The 22,700-nt window shown below is 37.7% G+C and overlaps 1 protein-coding gene across 1 annotated transcript in view; it reads left to right on the top strand.

Moving 5' to 3' along the window:
- The window catches only part of ITPR1 (inositol 1,4,5-trisphosphate receptor type 1), a 264,200-nt gene that overhangs the window by 210,494 nt on the left and 31,006 nt on the right, over window positions 1-22,700 (top strand). The window contains exons 41-50 of the mRNA XM_032210776.1: window positions 379-635; window positions 3,163-3,363; window positions 4,535-4,645; window positions 5,878-5,973; window positions 8,048-8,170; window positions 10,375-10,479; window positions 12,318-12,510; window positions 16,705-16,827; window positions 19,066-19,241; window positions 19,502-19,666. Coding sequence (XP_032066667.1) covers window positions 379-635; window positions 3,163-3,363; window positions 4,535-4,645; window positions 5,878-5,973; window positions 8,048-8,170; window positions 10,375-10,479; window positions 12,318-12,510; window positions 16,705-16,827; window positions 19,066-19,241; window positions 19,502-19,666 — 1,550 coding nt within the window. The remainder of the gene's footprint in view (window positions 1-378; window positions 636-3,162; window positions 3,364-4,534; window positions 4,646-5,877; window positions 5,974-8,047; window positions 8,171-10,374; window positions 10,480-12,317; window positions 12,511-16,704; window positions 16,828-19,065; window positions 19,242-19,501; window positions 19,667-22,700) is intronic.

Below are 22,700 nucleotides of genomic sequence, written 5' to 3'. Positions count from 1 at the left end.
TTCTGTTGATCCAAAGGAATTTTACTATATTTTCAGTGAACACAGAGACAAAATTAGGACTTGATAGTGTTTCGGTGGCAGTTTCTAGACCCCTGCCAGCAAGTCTGTTTTACAATAACTAAGCATCATGTACTAAAACTTTTAATGGCTGTATTTATGTTTATTTAATCTATGGAGAATTGTTTTTTTGAGGCTATTTCTGGGTATTGCTAAGAAATGAGATGAATCAGGCTGGCTTGTTAAGCTTTATTATACTAATCTAGATACTTTTACTACAAAAAAGCAAAATGCTGAATGGCAAAGGTGTGAAGTTTTCTGGAAATGATGAAGGGGGCCACATCATTATGTGCTAATGGGATTTGTCATTGTGCATTATAGCATTAAGGGAACCCCTGACCCAAATAACAGAGGAAGTGAGAGATCAGTTGGTTGAGGCCTCCACCGCTACAAGAAAAGCATTTAACACCTACCGAAGAGAAGCCGATCCTGATGATCATTATTCGGCTGTAGAAGGAGCACAGTCGGTGGCAGATAAAAACAAAGATGAACTGGAGATGAGTGCTGTCATCACAATAATGCAGCCCATCTTACGTTTTTTGCAGTTGCTGTGTGAAAACCACAACCGGGATTTGCAGGTACACAAGCTGTGTTTGCCACCCATGAAAACACACTTGGGACCCAAAGGTAGTGGTACTGGTTCAGGAAAACCGGTTTCCCATCAGTTCAGGTGAACCGGTAATGGTAATTTGGCCTGTTTTGCAGAACTGGCAATGACCCAGGCTGGCCATGCCCCTGAACCGGATCCCCGGTCTCTTCTGCCTTTTCTGAGCATGCACAGAACAATTTACAGTCAACTGCGCATGCGCAAGCTGGCGCGTGTGCGAAACAAACTGGTACCAAACCGGTACAGGAACCCACCCATGTCGTGATCCCCAGGTTGTCTGGCAACACCCTACTTGGCCTGATCTGAATTTTGAATGTTTTAATGAATGAGTTGAGAAGGTAGCACGTTGCCAAAACCAGCACCAGCCTCAAACCTCATCTTTATTTGGGTGGATGGATGAATGGACAGACTGAAATAGTCAAGGTATTGTAGAAGGTGAAGAAGGATGGAAAATATTCTCACCAGTTTAGCTACTAGTAAACAAGCACTTTGGGACTAGCAAAACACTCCACAGCAACCATTGTAAAAACATCCACAGCATGCTCTCAAATTTCAAAAGTGCCTAGCAACCCAGAAAGTGGGAACCTCTGGGGTACCTAAGAACACGTCTAAGAATTCTGTCTTCTCAAAAGAGAGTTGGATTACTTAAACTGAGAACAAGGGATAATTTGTTAGTTTTTCCTTCAGCACAACAAAATTTGGTTTCCTGAAGCAAAACCAATGGTGCTTTTTCTTCTCTGTCACGATCAGGACTGTAAGAAGCCTTACTGCTCCATTCAGACCGTTATTCGTACTTTTATTCATCCCCTCAATTTTCCCTCCCCCTGTCTCTCCCCGGCTGATGCCTTGCTGTGTGGAACTGCTGATTCTAACACATATGGTTACGTTATGAACCGGAAAGTCCAACTCACTGAGCAGCAAAAGAATCATCGTACATAATCTGAAATTGGAGCTGTGTGATAATATTTTCTCCTTCTTGGTTCCCTTGTGGGAATGTGGAAGCTAATGGAGGCTGCAAAATAGGGCAGGAAGTGCAAACATCTGCAGCCTATAACTTGCCCACCTTGGAGATAAACGGTTGTGGGTGAGATTATTTGGATTTTTGCCAAATCATCTGAAAAGCAGTTTTATTTTTGTTGATTGTTCCTTGATCATTTATCCTAGGGTTTTTCTATACTGCAGCTTGAAGCTGCTTGACACTGGCTGTAAACTGGCTAGAAGTGAAACAGGTTCAAGAAATTCCCTTTACAGACTTCAGCTTCTTATTTATAGAATAGCTGTGGTCTAGTTTGTTTTCACTTTGTTTACTACAACCCCAAACTGTGAAATTTCCTGCTTCTTTATCCTTCCCATCCACCCTGGAAAAACAAACTCCAGTTATTTTCCTTTCTGTGGCTGGGTATTTGGGGAGAGTGGTTTCTATTGATAAGTCTTTTCAATGGGTCCATTGATTCCCACTCATATTTAACATCGTACAGTAGTAGAGCAGTAGGGAAAAAGAAATACCATGATTATTACTACTTTCTCTATCAATTGGATTAGAGGAAGAAATGGGCAGAACAGCTGAATCCCTGACTACACCGGAGAACTCATAAGGATTCCAGTTATTCAATATTCCACCAGTGAACTTTTAAAAACAAAACACCTTCCATTAATTAACTTTGCACCTAGTAGTTAAAGAAAAGCATTGCCATTTGCAAATTTTTACACATTTATGGAAATATTATCTGGCTGAACCCAATGTTATTTCCTTCAAACCAGTGGTGGGTTTCTAATTTTTTTTACTACCGGTTCACTCGTGCATCCACACTTGCGCATGTGCAGAAGCGTCCAGGCAGGTGGGCAGAGCGTCTCACTGCTGCTGCTACTGATTTGTCCAATCCGGGCCAAACTGGGAGCAACCCGCCTTTGCTTCAAGCTATCCTATATTTGGGTTTCATCTCCCCATCATCCATGGAAACAATGGAAAGCAAAAGGAAGCTTTCTCTTTTGGCTCTTTTGTTTCAGCTTGTTCCCTGAAAGAGAGCAGATAAAGAGAAGGTAGAAGAAGATCAAAGGTTCAGTGATTTGTCATGTACTCTTCCAGGAATACTGACAAAGATGCCACCAATGTGACAAAGATGATTTAGCAAGCATCGGAGAGAAAAAAATGGGGAGGTTCTGATGCCTTGTCCCTCTCACCCCATCCATGTGATGAAAAATTCATATAAGGGACCGCTCAGATTTCTGTGCTTCTGCTGTTGATGTCTATTGTAAATATGTTTCTCAAAGACCATGTCGTAGCAGAATTTCACACTTCTGTTTAGATGGGAAAGTCTACTCATACATACAACAGCATATACAGAGGATTATTTTGCCATGTGTTGATAGAAAAGTGTTTCCAGTACAAATGCAAGCAGATACTATTGAATTTGAAAAATTATGAGAATAAATGTTATGTTTAAAAAACAAAATTCATAACTTTTGTCTTTTTCTGTTGTTGCCATGTCCATCTCTAGAACTTTCTGCGTTGCCAAAACAACAAGACTAATTACAACCTAGTGTGTGAGACATTACAGTTTTTAGATTGTATTTGTGGAAGTACAACTGGAGGACTTGGATTGCTTGGGCTGTACATTAATGAGAAAAATGTAGCATTGATCAACCAGACTCTGGAAAGTTTGACAGAGTATTGCCAGGGACCATGTCATGAAAATCAGGTATTGTAACTGGGGCAAATGGGAGATGTGGTTGACTTGGTGCAAATTGAGAGGCTGACTTAAAACACTGAGAATTCCTGTTCATATTTTGGAATGTTTAAGTTTCAACTTGTAGTGTTAAGAAAAGAAACATGCATGTAATTTTATGGGTGCATAGTATGATCAGCAGCCCACCTACATTGTGGATTATGGCAGTGTTAGAAAGGAATGGTTTGCTAGCATGGAAATTTCCTATTAGGGAAAAGAGAATCATAGGTAAACACTGTTGCTCCACTAATACCAAATTACAAATCTCCTTTGTGTGTGTGGGCACTCAGGTGGGTAGCTCTAAATCAATCTTGACTCAGAGCAACTGCTTGGATAAGTCCCTGAAGGTTTTTCTGCAACATTTTGGAAGTGGTTTGCCATTGCCCTTTACTTCTGAGGGCTGAGAGGGAGTGACGGGCCCCACATCATCTTGTTGCCTTTGTGCCTAAAGTAGGATTAAAATTTACAGTCTCTGGGTTTCTAACTTAGTTTTTTTTAACCACTACATCAAGTCCAAATTTCACTGGACTTGATGCTTTTCAGGTATTCCAAATCAACTGATAATTATTTTATTACACATAATCATACACATAAGTTCATGCACATATTGACATTTACAATGATTATTTAGAAATGTTACTATAACACCACAACATATACTGAATTGTGGCTCAAGTTTCTGTTTTGTTGAAATTCCCTGGTCTTTTTCTAATAATATTTCAGACTACATTCTTTTCTATTCTACGGTAAAGAGTAACTTCAAATAAATCTGTGATTACATCTTAACTAAGCCAACTGTTAAGTTTTGTTGGAAAGCAACTAAAATAAATCCAAATGCTCTAATAAAAATGTGAGATCAAAATTTTAAGATATGAAAGAAAAATTAATCTTCCCAGTTCTCCAATAGTAAATCAACAAAACAGAAGTAAAGTCATTAATTATGGCATTTATATGTTGAGTAGTCTCATTTTCTTCCAACTGTTCTTTCTATAACAATATGTATGGGGAAAACAATTATAAATATTTATCCAATGGGTGGGGGATGGGAAGAACTTCCCCTCCTAATTTTGACCTGCGGGTTATTTTTATAACATAATCATACTACATATTGTTATCTTTTTCCACTACCTCGCTCTTCATGTAGAACTGCATTGCTACTCATGAGTCCAATGGTATTGATATAATTACAGCATTAATTCTCAATGACATCAATCCCCTGGGAAAAAAGAGGATGGATCTTGTATTAGAACTGAAGGTAAGTAAATACTTTAACAGTAAAAATGATTTTTACAAGAGAAAAAAACATTTATGCTCAAAATAGTTGTGCAGACTCTCAGTAACCCCAAGAAATTCACTGAATGTCTTGGACAAGGTAGCATGTAGAGGAATTAAGTTTGAGTAAGACTTAAACTACACTAAATTAATTAAACATGACCTAATGTAAATTTGAAAGATTGAAGCTTAATTAATTTCTTGCATGTTTAATTAACCATTAAAATGCAGTCTCCAAATTATGAAATTGAAGACACCAGGCTAGTCATCACAACATATGACATGAATCTACTCTTATCAGATGGATTTGACACATACCTTGTAACTGAAACTCTATAGAAAATGTAGTCATTAGGGAGCAGGCAATTCAGCTCTATAGATAAGAAAACAAACTGCAATAAAACAATCTTCATGTAATGATACTTTATGGTGGGAACTGCAGTTTACAGAATCATAGGTTTTTAAGCATCATAGTTCAAAGGACACTTATACAAATAACTCTTGCCAGAGTTTGTTAGTCATAATCTAACTTGTTTTGAACATAGACTGCTGTGTGACATTTTATCATTTATACGCTGTTCAGTTCCTAAAGACTGTAAGCAATTTATAAATAACACAAAATAGAAAACAAAACAAAAATAGAATATATATATATATATATTCCTTCCTATGATAATGGACAGGAAGGGGTGTGTGAGGTGTGTCCGTGTGTTTGTGTATCCAAAACTGTGATCAAATACAAACCTTCCTGTCCATTATCACAGGAAGGAAAAAAATAGTCATGGCAACAGTAGTCAGCTACTGCAGAGATGGAATTATGCAATCTGTGTTTTTACAAAACAAGATTTTGTAAAATTCAACATTCATGATTTTAATTTACTGTGTTAAGTATTATGTTAGAATGAGGTCTGTTTCATAGCCTCTCAAATATTGGGTGTGCTGTACTGCCAGAGCCCTGATTTGAATGTAAGTTACTTTTCCTGAGTATTTAAAGGTCACAGGTTTTTAGCAGTTGGTTTTGCCTTCATTGTACGTGCAGATACTGTTTAGACTCTTTTGTTTGTTCTTGGTTGCTTTGTCAGATGTCAAGTTTACTAAAATGCAGTAGGTAGTAATCATATTCATCTGCACTTTCTTTAGACTGTTTTTGTTTTTTTGTAATACATGGGTATTTTAATCAGCTTACTTTCCTTAAAGTTCCTTTTTGTTTTCCAGAATAATGCCTCAAAGTTACTCTTGGCTATAATGGAAAGTAGGCATGACAGTGAGAATGCAGAAAGGATCCTTTATAACATGAGACCAAAAGAACTGGTATGTTTCCAAGAATTTGCTTCCATTAATTTGAACAGCATGAAATTATCTTGCTGTCAGATGTGTGATTAAGAGCACACTATTTTGGATCTTATAAACTGAGGCCTCTCCTTAACTGAGCCCTATTATGCTTAGCAGTAAATTTAAAGAGCTTTGTGCTATATACACAGGTATATTTTAAGTTGGCTTAACTTGAGAGCTTAAGAAGCGTTATTTTCCATTGCAGTCATAGTATCATTTTAACTCTGATCCTCTGTACTGGCAATATAGTTCTCTCATATCTTGTACGGTGGGGTTACAGGCAAAGTGAGGTCAAATAGAAAAGAGAAAATTTGTTTTATAAGGTAAAATCATATTAAAGTATATAGTAATATATCTTGGCAACATGGTAGCATTTCTATCCAAGATTCATTCTGGCAGAGAGATGGCAAGGACAGTTTATTGATTTTTGCCACCAGCTTTTTGTGATCTTGAAAGATTTGCTCCAAGGGGTAGGATGACTTTCATGCGTACTGTGGGAGCCAATTCAAGGAATGAAAAAAGCAGTTTCTCTCCTTCTCTTCTGTTAGTCAGACTTCCCAGTGGATCAAAATGGAACAAAAGCATTCATGGGCAGAAGGATTTTTCTTTGTATGTTTGGTATAAAAGACTAAGTGAAAGAACTTGAAAGAAGACTTGCTGAAATAATCAGCTGTTCTGAGAAGTCACATGCCCCGTTTGTTTTCCTCTAAAGGTAGTCCCTTGACTCACAACCATTCATTTAACAACCGTTTGAAGTGCAATAGCACTGAAAAAAAATGACTTCTGACCAATGCTTGCATAGCAGCCCAAGGTCACATGATCAAAATTTGGACACTTGGCAACCAACACGTATTTCAATGGTTGCAGCATCCCAGGGACAGGTGATCTTCCCAATCAGCTTTAAACCAAGTCAGTGGAAGAAGCCAGGTTCACTTAATGACCTTGTGATTCACTTAACACCTGTAGTGATTCTTTTAACATCGGCAATGGAAATTGTGGTCCAGTAATGGTTATAAGTCAAGGATTACCTGAGGTTAAGAATAATATGTCCAACAACACCTACCGTATTTTTCAGAGTATAAGATGCACCTTTTCCCCTCAAAAAAGAGGGTGAAAATCTAGGTGCATCTTATATACTGAATAAAAGCATTTTTGGCCTCCCGAAACCTCGCTCCCTTTGCAAAAATGGCCATGCATAGCCTTTAGGAGGCTTCCAGAGTTCTCCTGGGGGCTGGGGAGGGCAAAAATGAGCAAAAATGTGATAAAACAGACCCATTTTTGTGAAAAATGGGCTGTTTTGGGGAGGTCTGCAGAGTGCAAAAAAATTGCCTCTTCAAAATCTTGGTGCATCTTATACTCCAGTGCATCTGATACTCTGAAAAATATGGTAAGTTCTGTGTAGAAGCATGGGAAATTATGACACTGTAGCCCTTCACTTATGAAAATAGTTCATAATAGTTCAAATAGTTAAAAATTAAAAAGAAAACTGCTGAAATTTTATCACTCTAGTTTTTTTTATTCTAAGATTTATTTTACTTATTTTAAGCACATGTTAATATCTCCGTGTTGATGAGTTGTGTGTAAAATAATACTTAATAAGATAATGATTTGAAGTAGTCATTTAGATGTTTTTAAAAAGCTGTCTAAGTATTGTTTTGTTCCGCTTTAAATAAGCAACAAAATGCAAGCAAGGAATTCAAACCTATGTAGTTATAGTAATTGCCTGCGTCAAGAGTATGACAGAATATATTATTCTGCAATAAAGATGTGGGCTGGAGGTAAAGTTTAAGGCTTTATTTTTGGCGTTCATTCCACTGAGTCAGTTTATTTCTGATATAAATTATAGTTGTTTAAAAAACAACAGCAGTATCAGTTATCTGAGCCAGGGATCCTCAGCTTCAAAGGGTAGAAGGAAATAAAAATGACTTCATATAAGTTTCAATTTTAGAATGAAAATAGGAATCAGCCCAAATACTTAGTTTTTGTTTTCTTTATATACATACATACATACATACATTTCAAACTTGTGAAATGTGTTTCTTTTTCTCTACAGGTAGAAGTAATTAAAAAGGCCTATCAGCAAGGTGAGGTTGAATTTGAAGATGGAGAGAATGGTGAAGATCTTGCTGCATCTCCTAGAAATGTGGGGCATAATATTTACATATTAGCCCATCAGGTAAATTTTTATTTATATCTGAAGAATTTAGCCCAAAGTTTAGAGCATTTGATTCACAGTAGTTGAATCATGCATTGCAGGAATTCATTTCAGGAGTGTCAATATGAGCCTTGTGGGATTATCAATAATGACACAAACAGTGAAAGTAGTTAGGCGAAATAAAATTACATTTTTAGGCTAATGTAAAGCATTGTTGCCAGTTGTTCACATTTGCATGAAGCCTGTTGTTGCCCACTTTAGTTATGTTTTTGTTGCAAATTAATTCGTCTTTCTTAAACTAAGTGCTTTGTCATACAGTTTTTCTCAGTATGTGCTGAAACATATTTGTTGATAAGCATTCTAAAAGCATAACATTTCACTGATTCCCCATCCTTAAGTCTGTCTCAAGCTGATACACCTCGTACAACAAACTTCTTCTTGTTGTTGTTAGTCATGAAGTCATGTCCAACCCATTGTTACCCCATGGACAATGTTCCTCCAGGCCTTCCCCTAGAGTCCATTTAAGCTCACATCGACTGCTTCAGTGACTCCATCCAGCCACCTCCTTCTCTGTCTTCCTCTTCTTCTTTTGCCCTCAATCTTTCCCAGTGAGACTCTTCTCCAGTGAGTCCTTCCTTTTCATTAGGTGGCCAAAGTATTTGAGTTTCAGCTTCAGGATCTGGCCTTCTAAAGAACAGTCAGGGTTGGTCTCCTCTAGGACTGACCAGTTTGCAGTCTAAGAGACTTGCAGGAGTTTTCTCCAGCGCCATAGTTCATTTCTTTGGTGTTCAGCCTTCCTTATGATATAACAAACTTGCTACTCTCCAAATAAAAGAGAACCATTGGTAGCCTCACATTGCAGTGAACAAGGACAAACATTCAAATTTTCAGCTTCTAAGATTGTTGGATGAGCAGGCACAAAACCAGCCAGGGAAGTGATTGAATCCTGGGAAATGGGCCCCTCATCAGTCAACAGGTGTGCTGATTTACCACCAGTACTTAGGAACCCAGGGCTTAACAGCAGAAGGAAACAACAGCCAATGACTTAATAGCAAGCTATCAATTCCCCAATCAACATTTAAAAAGCCACATATAGCAAGTACCATATAAATACATCACACACTATAGCCCAAAACACACATTCTGGTAGAGAGAAGTTCCATGAAGAGGGGCTCTAGTACGAGTCCGAAAACTTGGGAGACTAAACCTCTGGTCCTAGTGACTCACAGATTGAAAATAGAACCAAACTGTTTTCATTTCCCAAAAAGGTTGCTTTAGCATTATTCATAAATGACAGAAAGGTTTGTTGAATAGTCGCTTTTTGCAAAGTAAGAGTTGTACTTTTTGTGTGGTCTTTCTCATATTTAACTTGCCAACTTTGGGGGGATGAATTTTAAACTAGACTCTAACAAAGAGTCTTGGCCATTTGTCTGAAACAGTATAGGGTTTCCTACCTAGGCAGGGGGTTGGACTAGAAGACCTCCAAGGTCCCTTCCAACTCTGCTATTGTATTGTATTAAAAAGACAGGAGAGAGGAGTCTTGATTTTCTCTAGATTTTGTTGTTTGCTTGCAGATCAGGGGTGGGTTTCGACCGGTTCGCACCGGTCCCTGCGATCCGGTTGGTCGCCAAACCTGGAAGTAAGTAACTTCCGGGAATGGCGAAGCCCCCCCCGCGCCCACGCGCGCCCGCACACCCGCGCCCGCTCCTTACCCGGTTTTTACGAATTCTGCGCTTCCACGCATGCGCAGAACGCATACAGCGCCTGCGCGATCCTCCAGGAGCAGCTGGAGCATCGCGCAGACGCTAGTACGCATGCACGCGTGAGGATGCCGCATGCGTGCGCGAGGACGCCACGTGCGTGCACGTGGATGCCGCCGGCCTCGTTCCAACCGAACCGGTTGGAACGGGGCGAGAAACCCACCCCTGTTGCAGATGTTTCATTAACTGACTAGGTAACATCATCAGTGCTAGTGAGCATGGTCTGTTCCCTATTTACAGTAGTACCATGCAGTAGTACTGTATCTAGTACAGTATTAGTACTGATGATTTAACATTGGTTTTGATCTGACCAAGTCAATATCTGATTTGTTTTGAAGTAAAATCATCTATTTCTCTATTTTGCAACTGAGTCTTTCAATAGTTCTGAGTTTTGCTTTGTTTTATTTTTTTAAGTAGGAGACATGGGCAAACTTCCTGCTCTTCATAATTGTTCATTTATTTTAGCTTGCTCGCCACAACAAAGAATTGCAAAACATGTTGAAGCCTGGAGGACAAATAGATGGAGACGAAGCTTTAGAATTCTATGCCAAGCATACAGCTCAAATTGAGGTAAATACCTCAAATTATATCTAATTAATCTTAAATGGAACTGTAAAAAGAAAAGTAACAATGTGATGTAGATCTTATACAGTTTAGTAAAATAATAATTGAATTCTACTGCATGTCCTGAATACCTAGTTACAAAAAAATCCCCTCAATCTTTAATGAATGTGAGTTCTTCCAAATATGAATCTACTTCCTTTTTCTTTTTTCTTTAAAAAAAAAGGCTAACACTTTGAAAATGTGTTTTGATTGGGCTACTGTAGATTTTTTTTTTTAAGTAAACAAGCTGAAAGTATACTTCAGAAAAAGTCTTGGGTTAAGCATGAGGGACTTTTTACAGTGGAAATAAAATAGTATCAAGAAAGGCAATGGAATTGGCTTTTTAGGAATATCTTGTTTCCTTCAATATGAGCCATGACACAGTGCTTAGAGTGCATTACTACAGGCTACTTCTGCTGACTGCTGGTTGCCTGCAATTTGGCAGTTCAAATCTCATCAGGGTCAAGGTTGACTTAGCCTTCCATCTTCCAAGGTGGGTAGAATGAGAACCCAGATGTTGGGGTAATATGCTGACTCTGTAAACCACATAGAGAGTGCTGTAAAGCACTGTAAAGTGGTATATAAGTCTAAGTGCTATTGGTATTGCTAATAGACAGACTTATTGAGCCAGGGATAGGTTCCTACCGGTGTTGGTACCAGTTTGCTTCACACGTGCTTTGTTGTGTGTGTGCGTGTGTGTGCACAGCACACTGTAAATTGTTCTGTACATGTGCGAAGAACATAAAAAAACTATTTAAAAACATGCTGGCAAAGGCAATGGTGGCCAGGGAACAAGTTCAGGGGCATGGTCAGCCTTGGTCGCTGCCTGTTCTGCAACCAAGGCCAAATTACCACTACCGCCTCGCCCAAATCGGTGTGAACTGGTAGAAACCTACCACTGTACTGAGCTATACAGCACAGACTCTAGGTTCTACAAAATGTCCATTCCAGAAGATGGTATTAAAGAGCTACTGTATTATCCATTACTTTTTTCTCTGGCTTCCCTAAAATATTGAGCAGCTTCTCAGGTTCCTGGAAGTCATGCACCAGTTTCGTGATATCTTGGGGCTTCACATACAAAATTTGTCTCTCAAGCAATATTATAAAATACCTCAAACTCTTAAATCACACACATCTTTCATATTGCCCCAGTCAAATGCTCACTCTGAAATTTCCCCCCAATTCAGTGTTTTTATGAAACAAAAATAACTAGCGGTTTGGGGAAATGTACGTGTTTGCATTTTCACAGAATCATCTTCTTATATTTTTATTAATGGAATCAGTTTAAAAATAGGAAGAAGTGATTATATTGGCTTGATTTGATTTAGGTATTGCCTGATTCCAAAGAGACTTTGGATGGAAGAGACCAGTGCAGATTGATTTGTTTTTTTATGACTTTTTGTATGCTGAATCATTTCAGTTGGAACAACAAGATGAAGGGTGGGAAGATGGATGGATGGATGGATGGATGGATGGATGGATGGATGGATGGAAGGAAGGAAGGAAGGAAGGAAGGAAGGAAGGAAGGAAGGAAAATTATCCATCTACCCAAGTAATACTTGGCAACAACTGGAATAATATAATTTCTGTAACAATTCTGATGAGGAAATAACTTCCTTTTCCTTGGTGACTTGAAATGTGAAAAGAAATGGTGGCAATAGAACTAACAGTGTTTAACAGGAATGCAAATCAGCACTTATTTTAAAATATACCAAGAGTTCCAGGAAGTTTTGCATACTGAAAAATAATATAATCTCATTGTGACCATACACCATGCAAATTAACTCTTTAAACTCTTTCTGTAGATAGTTAGATCAGATCGTACTATGGAGCAAATAGTCTTCCCTGTGCCCAGTATATGTGAGTTCCTCACCAAAGAATCTAAACTCCGGGTGTACTACACTACAGAAAGGGATGAGCAAGGCAGCAAAATCAATGATTTCTTTATGAGTTCTGAGGACCTTTTTAATGAAATGAACTGGCAAAAAAAGCTGAGAGGTAAGTTTGGGTTGGGAACACAAAAGATTATCATTTGATATTGTATAGTAATTCCTGAACTAAAATTGCAAACTTTTTCCCTGGGGAAAAAAAAAAAAAGGAATATTAGACTTTCATTGCTTTTTTTTTTCTTTTTTCCCTTTCCCTTTTACTTTCCTTTCCTTTTTTACATACAAATATCCTGCACTCAGGTTTAGAAAAGCTTTGCTTGAACACTGCTTGTGACTTATTTTTATTTCCCATTACATTATATCCCCAAATAATGTTTTAAATATAGAGTACAAGGAAGCAGCTAAATGATTTTAACCGTGTCCAGTCATGTCTGACTTTAAGGCATGATACTCTTCTCCATTTCTTGGAGGGAGCTGGCTGAAGGAGCCAGTGCTGTACAAAGTCATTTTCTGTGGTTGTGTGGCCAACATGGCTATATGCTAGAGGCGCAAATACTCTTACCTTGCCACCAAAGTGGTGCCTATTAATCTACTTGCATATGCATGCTTTCCTGCTAGATTAGCAGGATCTGGGGCAAGGTATGGGAGCTCATCCCATTGAAGGGTGCTCAGATCTCGAACCCAGGCTATCAACTCAGTTCAAAGATCTTTATGCAGGTTGCAACCTTATGATTAAACTATACAACTAACTTCTAGCAGTTTTAGTTTTATTTATATTAGTCTCCTTTATTTTAAAGCAATTCTGCTGGGATTAACAAAAAAACTAACAATTTTATCATGGCACAAGATTTCTTGAACTAGATAATCTAACCCATTTTATTGGATGCTTAAAGACTTATCCCTAGTACGGAGAGACACTGTGTCTTATATTTAGCCTGCTTTCTAAATCTACTTCTCCCAGCCTTCAAAGCTATTGTCAGCACTTGTGGGCAGATGGAATAAATGTTGCATCTACTAGCTTGTTGTTGTTGTTGTTGTTGTTGTGGAGCACATAGCAATGCCAACTGTCCCTCAATTCTGCTTATCTAGCCAAGTTACTTCTAAGGTGGAACTATAAATAATAATAAATAAAACTTACAGGCATTCACGCCTCTCTTGTGTGATATAGATAATCCTTGATTTAACAACCACAATTGGGAACAGAATTTCTATTGCTAAGTAAGGCTGTTGTTAATGAATCACTCCCGATTTTACAATATATTTTTTTGCCACAGTTGTTAAATGAACCACTGCAATTGTTAAGAGAATCATGGGAATGTTAAGTGACTCCAGATTCTCCCACTGATTTTGCTTGACAGAAATTGTCTGAGAAGTTTGCAGGTGGCAATCACACGGCGCCATGATACTAGCAATCATTGCAAATACATGTTCGTTGCCCAAGTGCCCCAATTTTGATAATGTGACTGTGGGGATGCTATGTAATAACCAGTCATTTTTTCCAGGTTGTTTTAACTTCAGCCACTAGATAAGTGGCTGTAAGTTAAGAACTACCTGTATTGCTTTCATGCAAGTTTACATCTGATAGCTTCTATATCGTTTCAGCTACAATTTGAGGATAGAAAGAAAGGGAAGGAATACTAAAAAAGAATTCTGAAAGAAATACTGAAAGATACATCCCTTTGAGGTGACTAAAAAGGTTATCCAAACGCCACATTCTCTGGATTTTTTTCTGATTGCTCATTCAAAGTGCATCTATTTTGCGAGCAGAAATATTAAAATAGCATGTTTAGTTCATTATAGATATTGCTGAGGTAAATGAGTCTTATCTCATTCAGCACATGCAGTTTCCTGAATCACAGATTTAGAAAAGCAGAATATTATTTAAAAAATAGGTTCATATTTAAAACCAGTGGAACACATATACACACTATGTATTGTATACATATCATATTTGATACTATGTTCTCTAGAGCTCCTTCCCATCTAAGGCTTAATGAAGGATAGTCATTCTGTACAATATAACAGTCTCATCACTCATCTTGTTTGACAGCCTACAACAGGGGTGTTAAACGTGTGATAACATGTTGTTACATGACATATCACAATTTCCCCCCTTCATTAAACCGGGGGTGGGCATGGCCAGCACATGATGCATCTGGCTGCCGGCCACCAGTTTGACAGCCCTGGCCTAAAACATTGTAGGCTTGTTTTGAAGCTCTGGGTGTCACAAATTAAAATGCAACCAGTATGGTGGGCGGGGAGTAGGAAAAAGAAGGATTTCCTTTCTGGTCATGTTTACTCTGAAGAGTGGAAGGTAGTGGGGATTCAGTTAACTGTTAGGGTTAGAGTTTAACTGCACAACTTGCTGTGTAAACACTTAAAGTCCCACCTGATTGCTTCATTAGAAAGCATAGACATTGTTTAGTATCTTCATGTCAAGCAATCATGTTATCGTATCATTTTGTAGATACCTTTGTTTTCCCTCATAAATAAAGCAAAATTTACACGTCCCAGGATAATGTCACAGGATCCAATAAGGGTCAGTTATCAGGAGCAAAGGTTTAGTCTTCTAAGCTTTCAAACTCATGCTTGAGCCCAACTTCGGAGGACTTCTCTCTAGCGGAATGTGCATTTGGGGCTAGTTAGTATATACATAGTGGTCCCGGTGACTGATCCAGATTGGATTTTTTTTTCCTCTGCATTTTTTCTAAGATGTACTAGCCTTTCATTTTTTAGCATCTTTCAGATACATAAAAAGTGCAGGTCCCCGATTCAGTTGTATTAGACTGAATTTTGAGAGCTGTAATCCCAATATGTGTTAGCCAGAGTTTGATTTTAAGATGGATCATGATATAAAATAAATAAAATAAAGGTTTGGGAAGACATCCTGTAGTGAAAAATACTTCAAAGAAGGTGGAAAACAAATAGCTCTGTCACATAATGCGAGACCACTTTTTCCAGAGGTAGGGGGCTACTTCCATAATATTTCCATAAGCAGGGGGCCGAAGATCGCCAAGATTCCTTCCAGTCCTATAATTCTGTGATTTCTCTTCCTAAGCTACAGTGATGAGCAGCATTTGGATTGTCTGGGGAAAAAAATTCTCCTTAAGCACCCTGTTTCAAATGCAAGTTTTCAATTTGTATTGTTTTAAAAGAAGTAGGCTTTCAAGGAAAGGTTGAGATCTGTACAAATGTCAGTTGAGCTTTGTGCACAGATTTTATGTGAGCAAAGAGATAAACTGTCAATGTTTAAACTGAACATGAAAAGCAAGGGAATGTACATAAGTAATTAGAATGTGAGTTTAACGCAGGCTGGGAACTTGTCACTTACTAAGACAAAACACAGTTCTCTTTTGCTGCCAGCTATATTCTTGCTAATCCTACAGTTTATTGCTAAGAACCTGCTGCTCCAAAGCCTGGGATCTTAGTATAGTCTTCTTGTGCCAACATAGACTGTGAAAGGATTCCTGGGTCATAATTTGTCACTCTTAGTTTGGGGGGGAGGGGGGAGAAGGTTATTATAAGTTTTATGAGAGGTAACAAGATGTTTTGGACTGCTTGGTCTTATAGTCAAGCTTTTTGTTTTGTTTTGTTTGAGTTTGGCCATTTTCTGAGTTATTTTGTAACAAATTTTAATATGTTCCTTTTCTGGCATTTTGTGTCTATGTGTTTGCCCCCAGTTGTATAACCCAACAGCATGCACAAAGAGAATCAAAGGGGATAAATGGCAAAAACAGCACTGCACCCTTGTGACTTAAATACTGTACAATTCTTTTTGTCCTTACCTCATCACACCACATGTGTGAAAAATAGTGGCGGAGCAGATTGTGCAGCACTGTTTTTCTCACCTTGGTGGAAGCATCTTCTCCTATGTATTCCAATCTGGAAGGTGTGCGCAATGTGATTTGATAAAATTAAATTAAAATAAGATATTTAAGGTTAAATTATATCCCGCAACATCCACTTTCAACCTGAAACCAAAAATTCTGCTGCTATAAACTTGTACGTGGGTATTTTATACATGTGATTTCTGTTCTCGTGGTATTTACAAGTGTAAATGGTTCTATAAAAGCTAGTTCATGTTTAATGTGGTCTTTTATCTGGGGGAAAAAAAACCTTCACACGAACTTCTGAACTTTGCAAAGAGCAGTTAAACAGAGACTTAAATCAAATAATAAAGATTACTCTTGTGGCTAGTGTGTCATTCTAGGAAAAGCTGGCAATATATATTTGTTTCTAAGATTTATTCCTTGTTAAAAGATACCTTTGAATTCATCAAACATTTGTTTTCCTGATTTTGCAGCTCAGCATATCTTGTATTGGTGTTCCCGCAACATGTCCTTCTGGAGCAGTATTTCATTCAACCTTGCAGTCCTTATGAATCTACTGGTAGCATTTTTCTATCCATTTAAAGGAATCAAAGGAGGTACAAATATTTGAAATATATGAAACATAGAATATAATAGTTATACCACAAAGATTTGAGTCAGAGGGAGGAGTAAATGAAGGATATAGTTTTGGTAGCCATTTTAGTGGTTGTGATTCACCATTTCCTAAATGGTTAGAAACCTAAGAAGAAAGTATTGAAAGTCTAATTCCCGAGGTTGACAACCATGGTCTCAGAGGTGAGTTAAATTGAAGTCCACAGGTAGTAAAGGAGTCATAGTTGCTCATCACTGGTCTATTTTAATCTGGCTGTGTAAATTGATTTTTTTTTCTGATGCTAGTCTTCTTTACAAAGATTATGTGTAAATATGCAAACAGAGAATAATTAATACACATCTCTTAAAGAAGGCACAACAACAGCTAAACATTTTTTAGATGTCAAAGAAGTTGAGCAAGAACCTCTATAATTAAAATCACCGCTTTCCCTTTTCATATTACTGCTAGCATTATCTCTGTTTGCCCCCCAATTTTTTTGGATTGTATGTTCCAAAACAGGAAACAAAATTCTGACCATCAGGAATAGTGAATGTTACTTTGTCAAATCACCTATTAATTTATCAAGTTCATTTATGCTAATCAACAGCACCAAAAATCATTATACTCTAAATGTTTGTTGTGACAAAGCCTGGAAGATGTGAATAATTAGATGAACCTAAATGACCAATCAGTTATAATTGCACATATCAGAGAATTAACATTTGCCATTAAGACATTGCAAAATCATTTCACAAGAACTTGCTTTCTGGTCTAGATGATTTTTATTGCTATGTTCACCCAGTTTCTTATTCATTTTTTTTAAGATATATTTTAATATCCTTGAATACATAATTAAAGTACATGCATTATAATGATACATAATATTTTTGCATAATTTTGTTTTAAAATAAACACATTAAAATATATTTTCATATATTGTTGAATTAAGAACTATGTTCAAACTTTTGCAGAAATATTCAGTCTAAAGGAATGGTTACATTAGTCCTCAGGGTCAAGTTAGGTCAGTTCACACTGAACTATGCAAAGATCAAATTAAGGCATGTCATATTTTATCTTAGCTTAAAATTCCCTGTTGCTTCGCGAAGCGGAAAATCTCAAACCAAATCACTGTCAACAACTACAATGATGGAATCCTTTAGAGGCATATCAGTTCAATTGAAAAGGAACAGATGCTCTCCTAAGGAGTAGAGAAACATGCTGGGAGATATTGTCATCTTCAGGTTATTCATATTTGGTATTATATCCAAGCGGATCTAGCTTTTACGATCCCGATTAAAATAGTATTTCATCCATACTTGCAAAATTTGCAGGCTTACAAGTGAAAAATAGAACAAGTTGTCATTGGGGCAGGCCATGAATACATTTATTTGAATGAAGACTAATTAATTCAAGTGTAGTGAAAGGGCCTGTTCATCACAGCATTTAGTTAGTAAGATAGTAAGCTGAATGAAGAAATCAGAAAATAACATTTCTCTGGGAAATCTTGGAAATGTTTCCTGAAAGTAACTGCCAAGATGGGCCAGTTTATCCATAAGTTTGTTTTCAGAAGATTCATAAGGTAATTGTTGAATTAATAAATCTTGGTTCATTTGTATGGAAAAAGACTGACCTATTGCACATATATTGGAATCTCTTGGGCAGCTTTCCTATATTTTACTCTGCTTTTAATTTGTGAGGATATTGGGGCATGCTGCATTGTTTTAAATTGTTGTTAATAATGGCAAGGGCTCTGTGGAGCCATATGCGGGGAGAATACTTGTACTTGAGAGACCGCCTGCTGCCAATTACCTCCACTAGACCGATTAGATCCCACAGATTAGGCCTCCTCCGAATTCCATCCGCCGGCCAGTGTCGACTGGCGACTACCCGGAGGAGAGCCTTCTCTGTGGCTGCTCCGACCCTCTGGAACAAACTCCCCATGGAGATTCGAACCCTCACCACCCTCCAGGCCTTCCACATAGCCCTTAAAACCTGGCTGTTCGGACAGGCCTGGGGCTAAAGAACCGTTGCCCCCGTCTCAAATGGTATGATTGTTGTGTGTTTTTAAATCATGTATTGTTTTTGTGTTGTTGTTAATTTGTCTGTATCCCCACTTCCCTGGTTTGAGTTGTGAGCCGCCCTGAGTCCCCCTTTGGGGGAAAAGGGCGGCATATAAATGAAATAAACAAACAAACAAACAAACAATAAATAATAATGATTTCTGGATGTTTTCTTTTGCCAGGTACACTGGAGCCCCATTTATCAGGCTTACTCTGGACAGCCTTGCTGATATCACTTGCCATTGTTATCGCTTTACCTAAGCCCCATGGCATTAGGGCTCTAATAGCTTCTACAATATTGCGATTAATTTTTTCTGTAGGTTTACAGCCCACATTGTTTCTTCTGGGGGCTTTCAATGTAAGTGTAAAATATATTTTTCCGGGATTTGTTGAAAACTTGTCTACTTATCGAACTAGGAATTTTGTTATAAAAAAAAATTAAGGTTGTGCCCTAGAAAACTAACTGTATTAGACTTAAGACGAAATATTTCAAAATAAGTTGTCTGATACAGTATTGCAGATATGTGTCATGTATATAATTTTTAAACTTCTCTTATATTAAATGGAGACTTAGCATTTTAGCCATGCATTAATCTTCTATCTGTTTTTGCTCTGCAGGTTTGTAACAAAATTATATTTCTGATGAGTTTTGTTGGTAATTGTGGAACATTTACTAAAGGATACAGAGCCATGATCCTTGATGTTGAGTTTCTTTATCATCTACTGTATCTTCTGATTTGTGCAATGGGGCTCTTTGTTCATGAATTTTTCTACAGTTTATTGGTAAGTGTTTCTGTCTGGGAACTTACTTATGATAATGTTTGTTGATCATAATGTCCATAGTGTTACATGACAAACATGTATAACCAAAGACTTTTGTGGTGATCTGCAGGAAACCATTGTGATTGTACTTGTTGAAAAATCACAGGACATCTTTCTATGATATTGGGAAAGAAGTTATAAAAAAATGTAGTTGATGCTTTAAAATCATAGTCCCTTAAAAATCTAGAGAAATAATTAAAAATTCCAGTCTCACTCGAATCTGATGACCATGTCAATTCTACATAATATGCATGCTACCCTCCCTGTACTATACAGGTAGCCCTCGAGTTACAACAGAGTCAACAGTGACCATTTGAAAAAGTGACTTATGGCCATTTTTCACACTTACGACTATTGCAGCATCCCCATAGTCATGTGATTTACATTCAGATGCTTGACTCATATTTATGGCGGTCACAGTATCCTGCAGTCATGTGAGCACCTTTTTTCAATCTTCTGACAAGCAAGGTCAATGGGGAAACCAGATTAATTTAACAGCCGTGTTACTGAATTAACAACTGCTGTGATCCACTTAACCACTCTGACAAGAAAAATCTTAAAATGGGACAAAACTCAACAAGTTTCTCACTTAGCAACACAAATTTTGGGCTCAGTTGTGGTTGTAACTTGAGGATTATCTGCACTATATAGTAGTATAACTCCAGTACATACACAATCATAGGACGACCTCAAGGGCCAAGTTTAAGAACAAATTTTATAGAGAAAAATCTATGTGAGTCAATATTGACTTTGTAACCCATAATTAATCAATCAATCAATTATTCAGTCAATAAACATTACAGATAGTTTACAACTTGCAGGTGTTTGTTTAGAGATCTTTGTAAGTTATAGTGGCATTAAAAATAGTGACTTGCAACCAATTCTTGTGTTTAAGATGGTTATGACATCCCCACAATCAAATGATCGGAATTTGGTCGCTTGGCAGCTGGCATGTATTTACGATGCTTGCAGCATCCTGGAGTCTCGTGATTGCTATTGGTAATCTTCCCAGCCACCTTTTGACAAGCAAAGTCAACGGGGAAAGACAGATTAATTTAAAGAACACCAGATTCACGTGACTCACTGCAGTTATTTGCTTTTACAACTGTAGCAAAGAAAATCATAAAATTAAGTTCACTTAACTTAAAATTAAGCTCACTTAACAACTGCCTTGCTTAGCAATGGAAATCTGATCTCCAATGTGGTTGTAAGTCAAGGACTACCTATAAGTTTTAGTAAATATACAGCCACATGCACACACACACACACACACACACACAAACACAAAGCAAATGTAATACAGGTAATACTCTACCCACAACAGATCACAAAAATTCAGATGCTTGGCAACTGGTCCCACAGTTATGGAATCACCTTTTCCAACCTCCTGACAAGTAAAATCAATGAGGGAGCCAGATCCACTTAACAAACTTGTTACAAATTTATCAACTTCAGTGGTTCACTTAACTGTGGCAAGAAAGGTCATAAAATGGGGGCAAAGCTCACTTAACAAATGTCTCATTTAACAACATAATTTTGGGCTCAGTTGTGGTCATAAGTTGAGGACTGCCTATATAGTGGTTAAAGTCCTTGACTATGATTGAGGGGCCTCAGATTCTAATCCTTCCTTGTGAAGAAGCTGGCTAGGTGACTTGTGCCAGTCTCTTTCTTCCTACAGTTGACCAGAAAGTTGGAAGACTTCCATCTATCAACCAACATTGAACCAGTTATGACTCATAACTTTCAGGGACTTCCAACTTTCACCCTGCAATAAGGCAATTTGAGATGAGATTTGTATCATTATTGTCACATCAGTGTGACCCTCTGATGTGAAAGACATACTTAGAGGATGATGCTAAATACATTGATATCTCTTCATTTCTGTATCAAAGACATTCTTTTAGCTCTACAACCTAAGAAACTATTTTTTTTTAATCTGTTGCAATACAGATTAAATTTGTTTAAAAGAATTGTTTGGTGTGGATGTAATGTAAAAGAAATGTTTAACCAATTATGCATCTGCTAAGCCACTTGATAAATTTCACTGTAAAATGCTATAGAGCAGTGATGGTTAACCTTTTCGGGCACTAAGTGTCGAAACTGGAGCGCATGTGTGCATGCATACCGGAACCCAGAAGAGAGCAGCTGGCCGGTGCGCATATGTGCAATGGAACCCGGAAGAGCAGCTGGCAATGGCCCATGTGCCCACAAAAGGGGCTTTTCGTGCCACCTCTGACACTTGTGCCATAGGTTTGCCATCGCGGCTATAGAGTGTTTCTTTCCAAAGGGAAAAAAGGATTCCCAAAGTGTCTTTACATCCTCATTTCCACTTTGAAGGTACTTTTTAAAAGCCTGAGCGCCTCTTTTGCTTTCTGTGATAGAGGGGGAAAAAAGGCTTAACCCAAATAATGTCAGTGAAACTAATTCATTAACAGCAGAAATTACACATTTTAAAAGGATACATGTAATGACTAAACTGCCTGTCAGTTCAGTTTGGTTACAGATCATCAAATTAATTAGCAATTGTTTTGAGGGAAAGCATCTGTTCTTTTTAGAGCTGTGTCTTGAATTGTAATGTGTTGTGTAGATGCCAATGAGGCTATGGGTTAACCTACTGATTCCTGGGAAATCAGTTTTACCCATGACACAAAACTGATCCGAAATTAGCTATCCCTTTCCCCTTCCAAAAATCATGTAAAATCAAGTCCAAGAGAGATGCTCATTAAGCTAGGAAATCTACACATAATTATATAGTTGTTTGCAAGAAGCCATGGTGAGAATGATCAAACGGCAGAGACACTGTCTGGGAAAAGTTTTGATCTGTCCTGAGATTTGGCTAACAGCTTCATAGCAGTTAACATACAAGTTTCTGCAAGATTAAGTTCTTGAGGTAAAGAATATTTATGTGTGTATATTAATATTAAAAAAACAGTTCCCTGTTCTGTATCCACCAGATATTTGTGTTTTTCTTTCCATTTCAAGTTGGAGAAGATAA

The sequence above is a fragment of the Thamnophis elegans genome, chromosome 2, assembly GCF_009769535.1.
Source record: "Thamnophis elegans isolate rThaEle1 chromosome 2, rThaEle1.pri, whole genome shotgun sequence".
Taxonomy (NCBI): Eukaryota; Metazoa; Chordata; class Lepidosauria; order Squamata; family Colubridae; genus Thamnophis; species Thamnophis elegans.
This window is presented reverse-complemented; position numbering and strand designations above follow the sequence as displayed.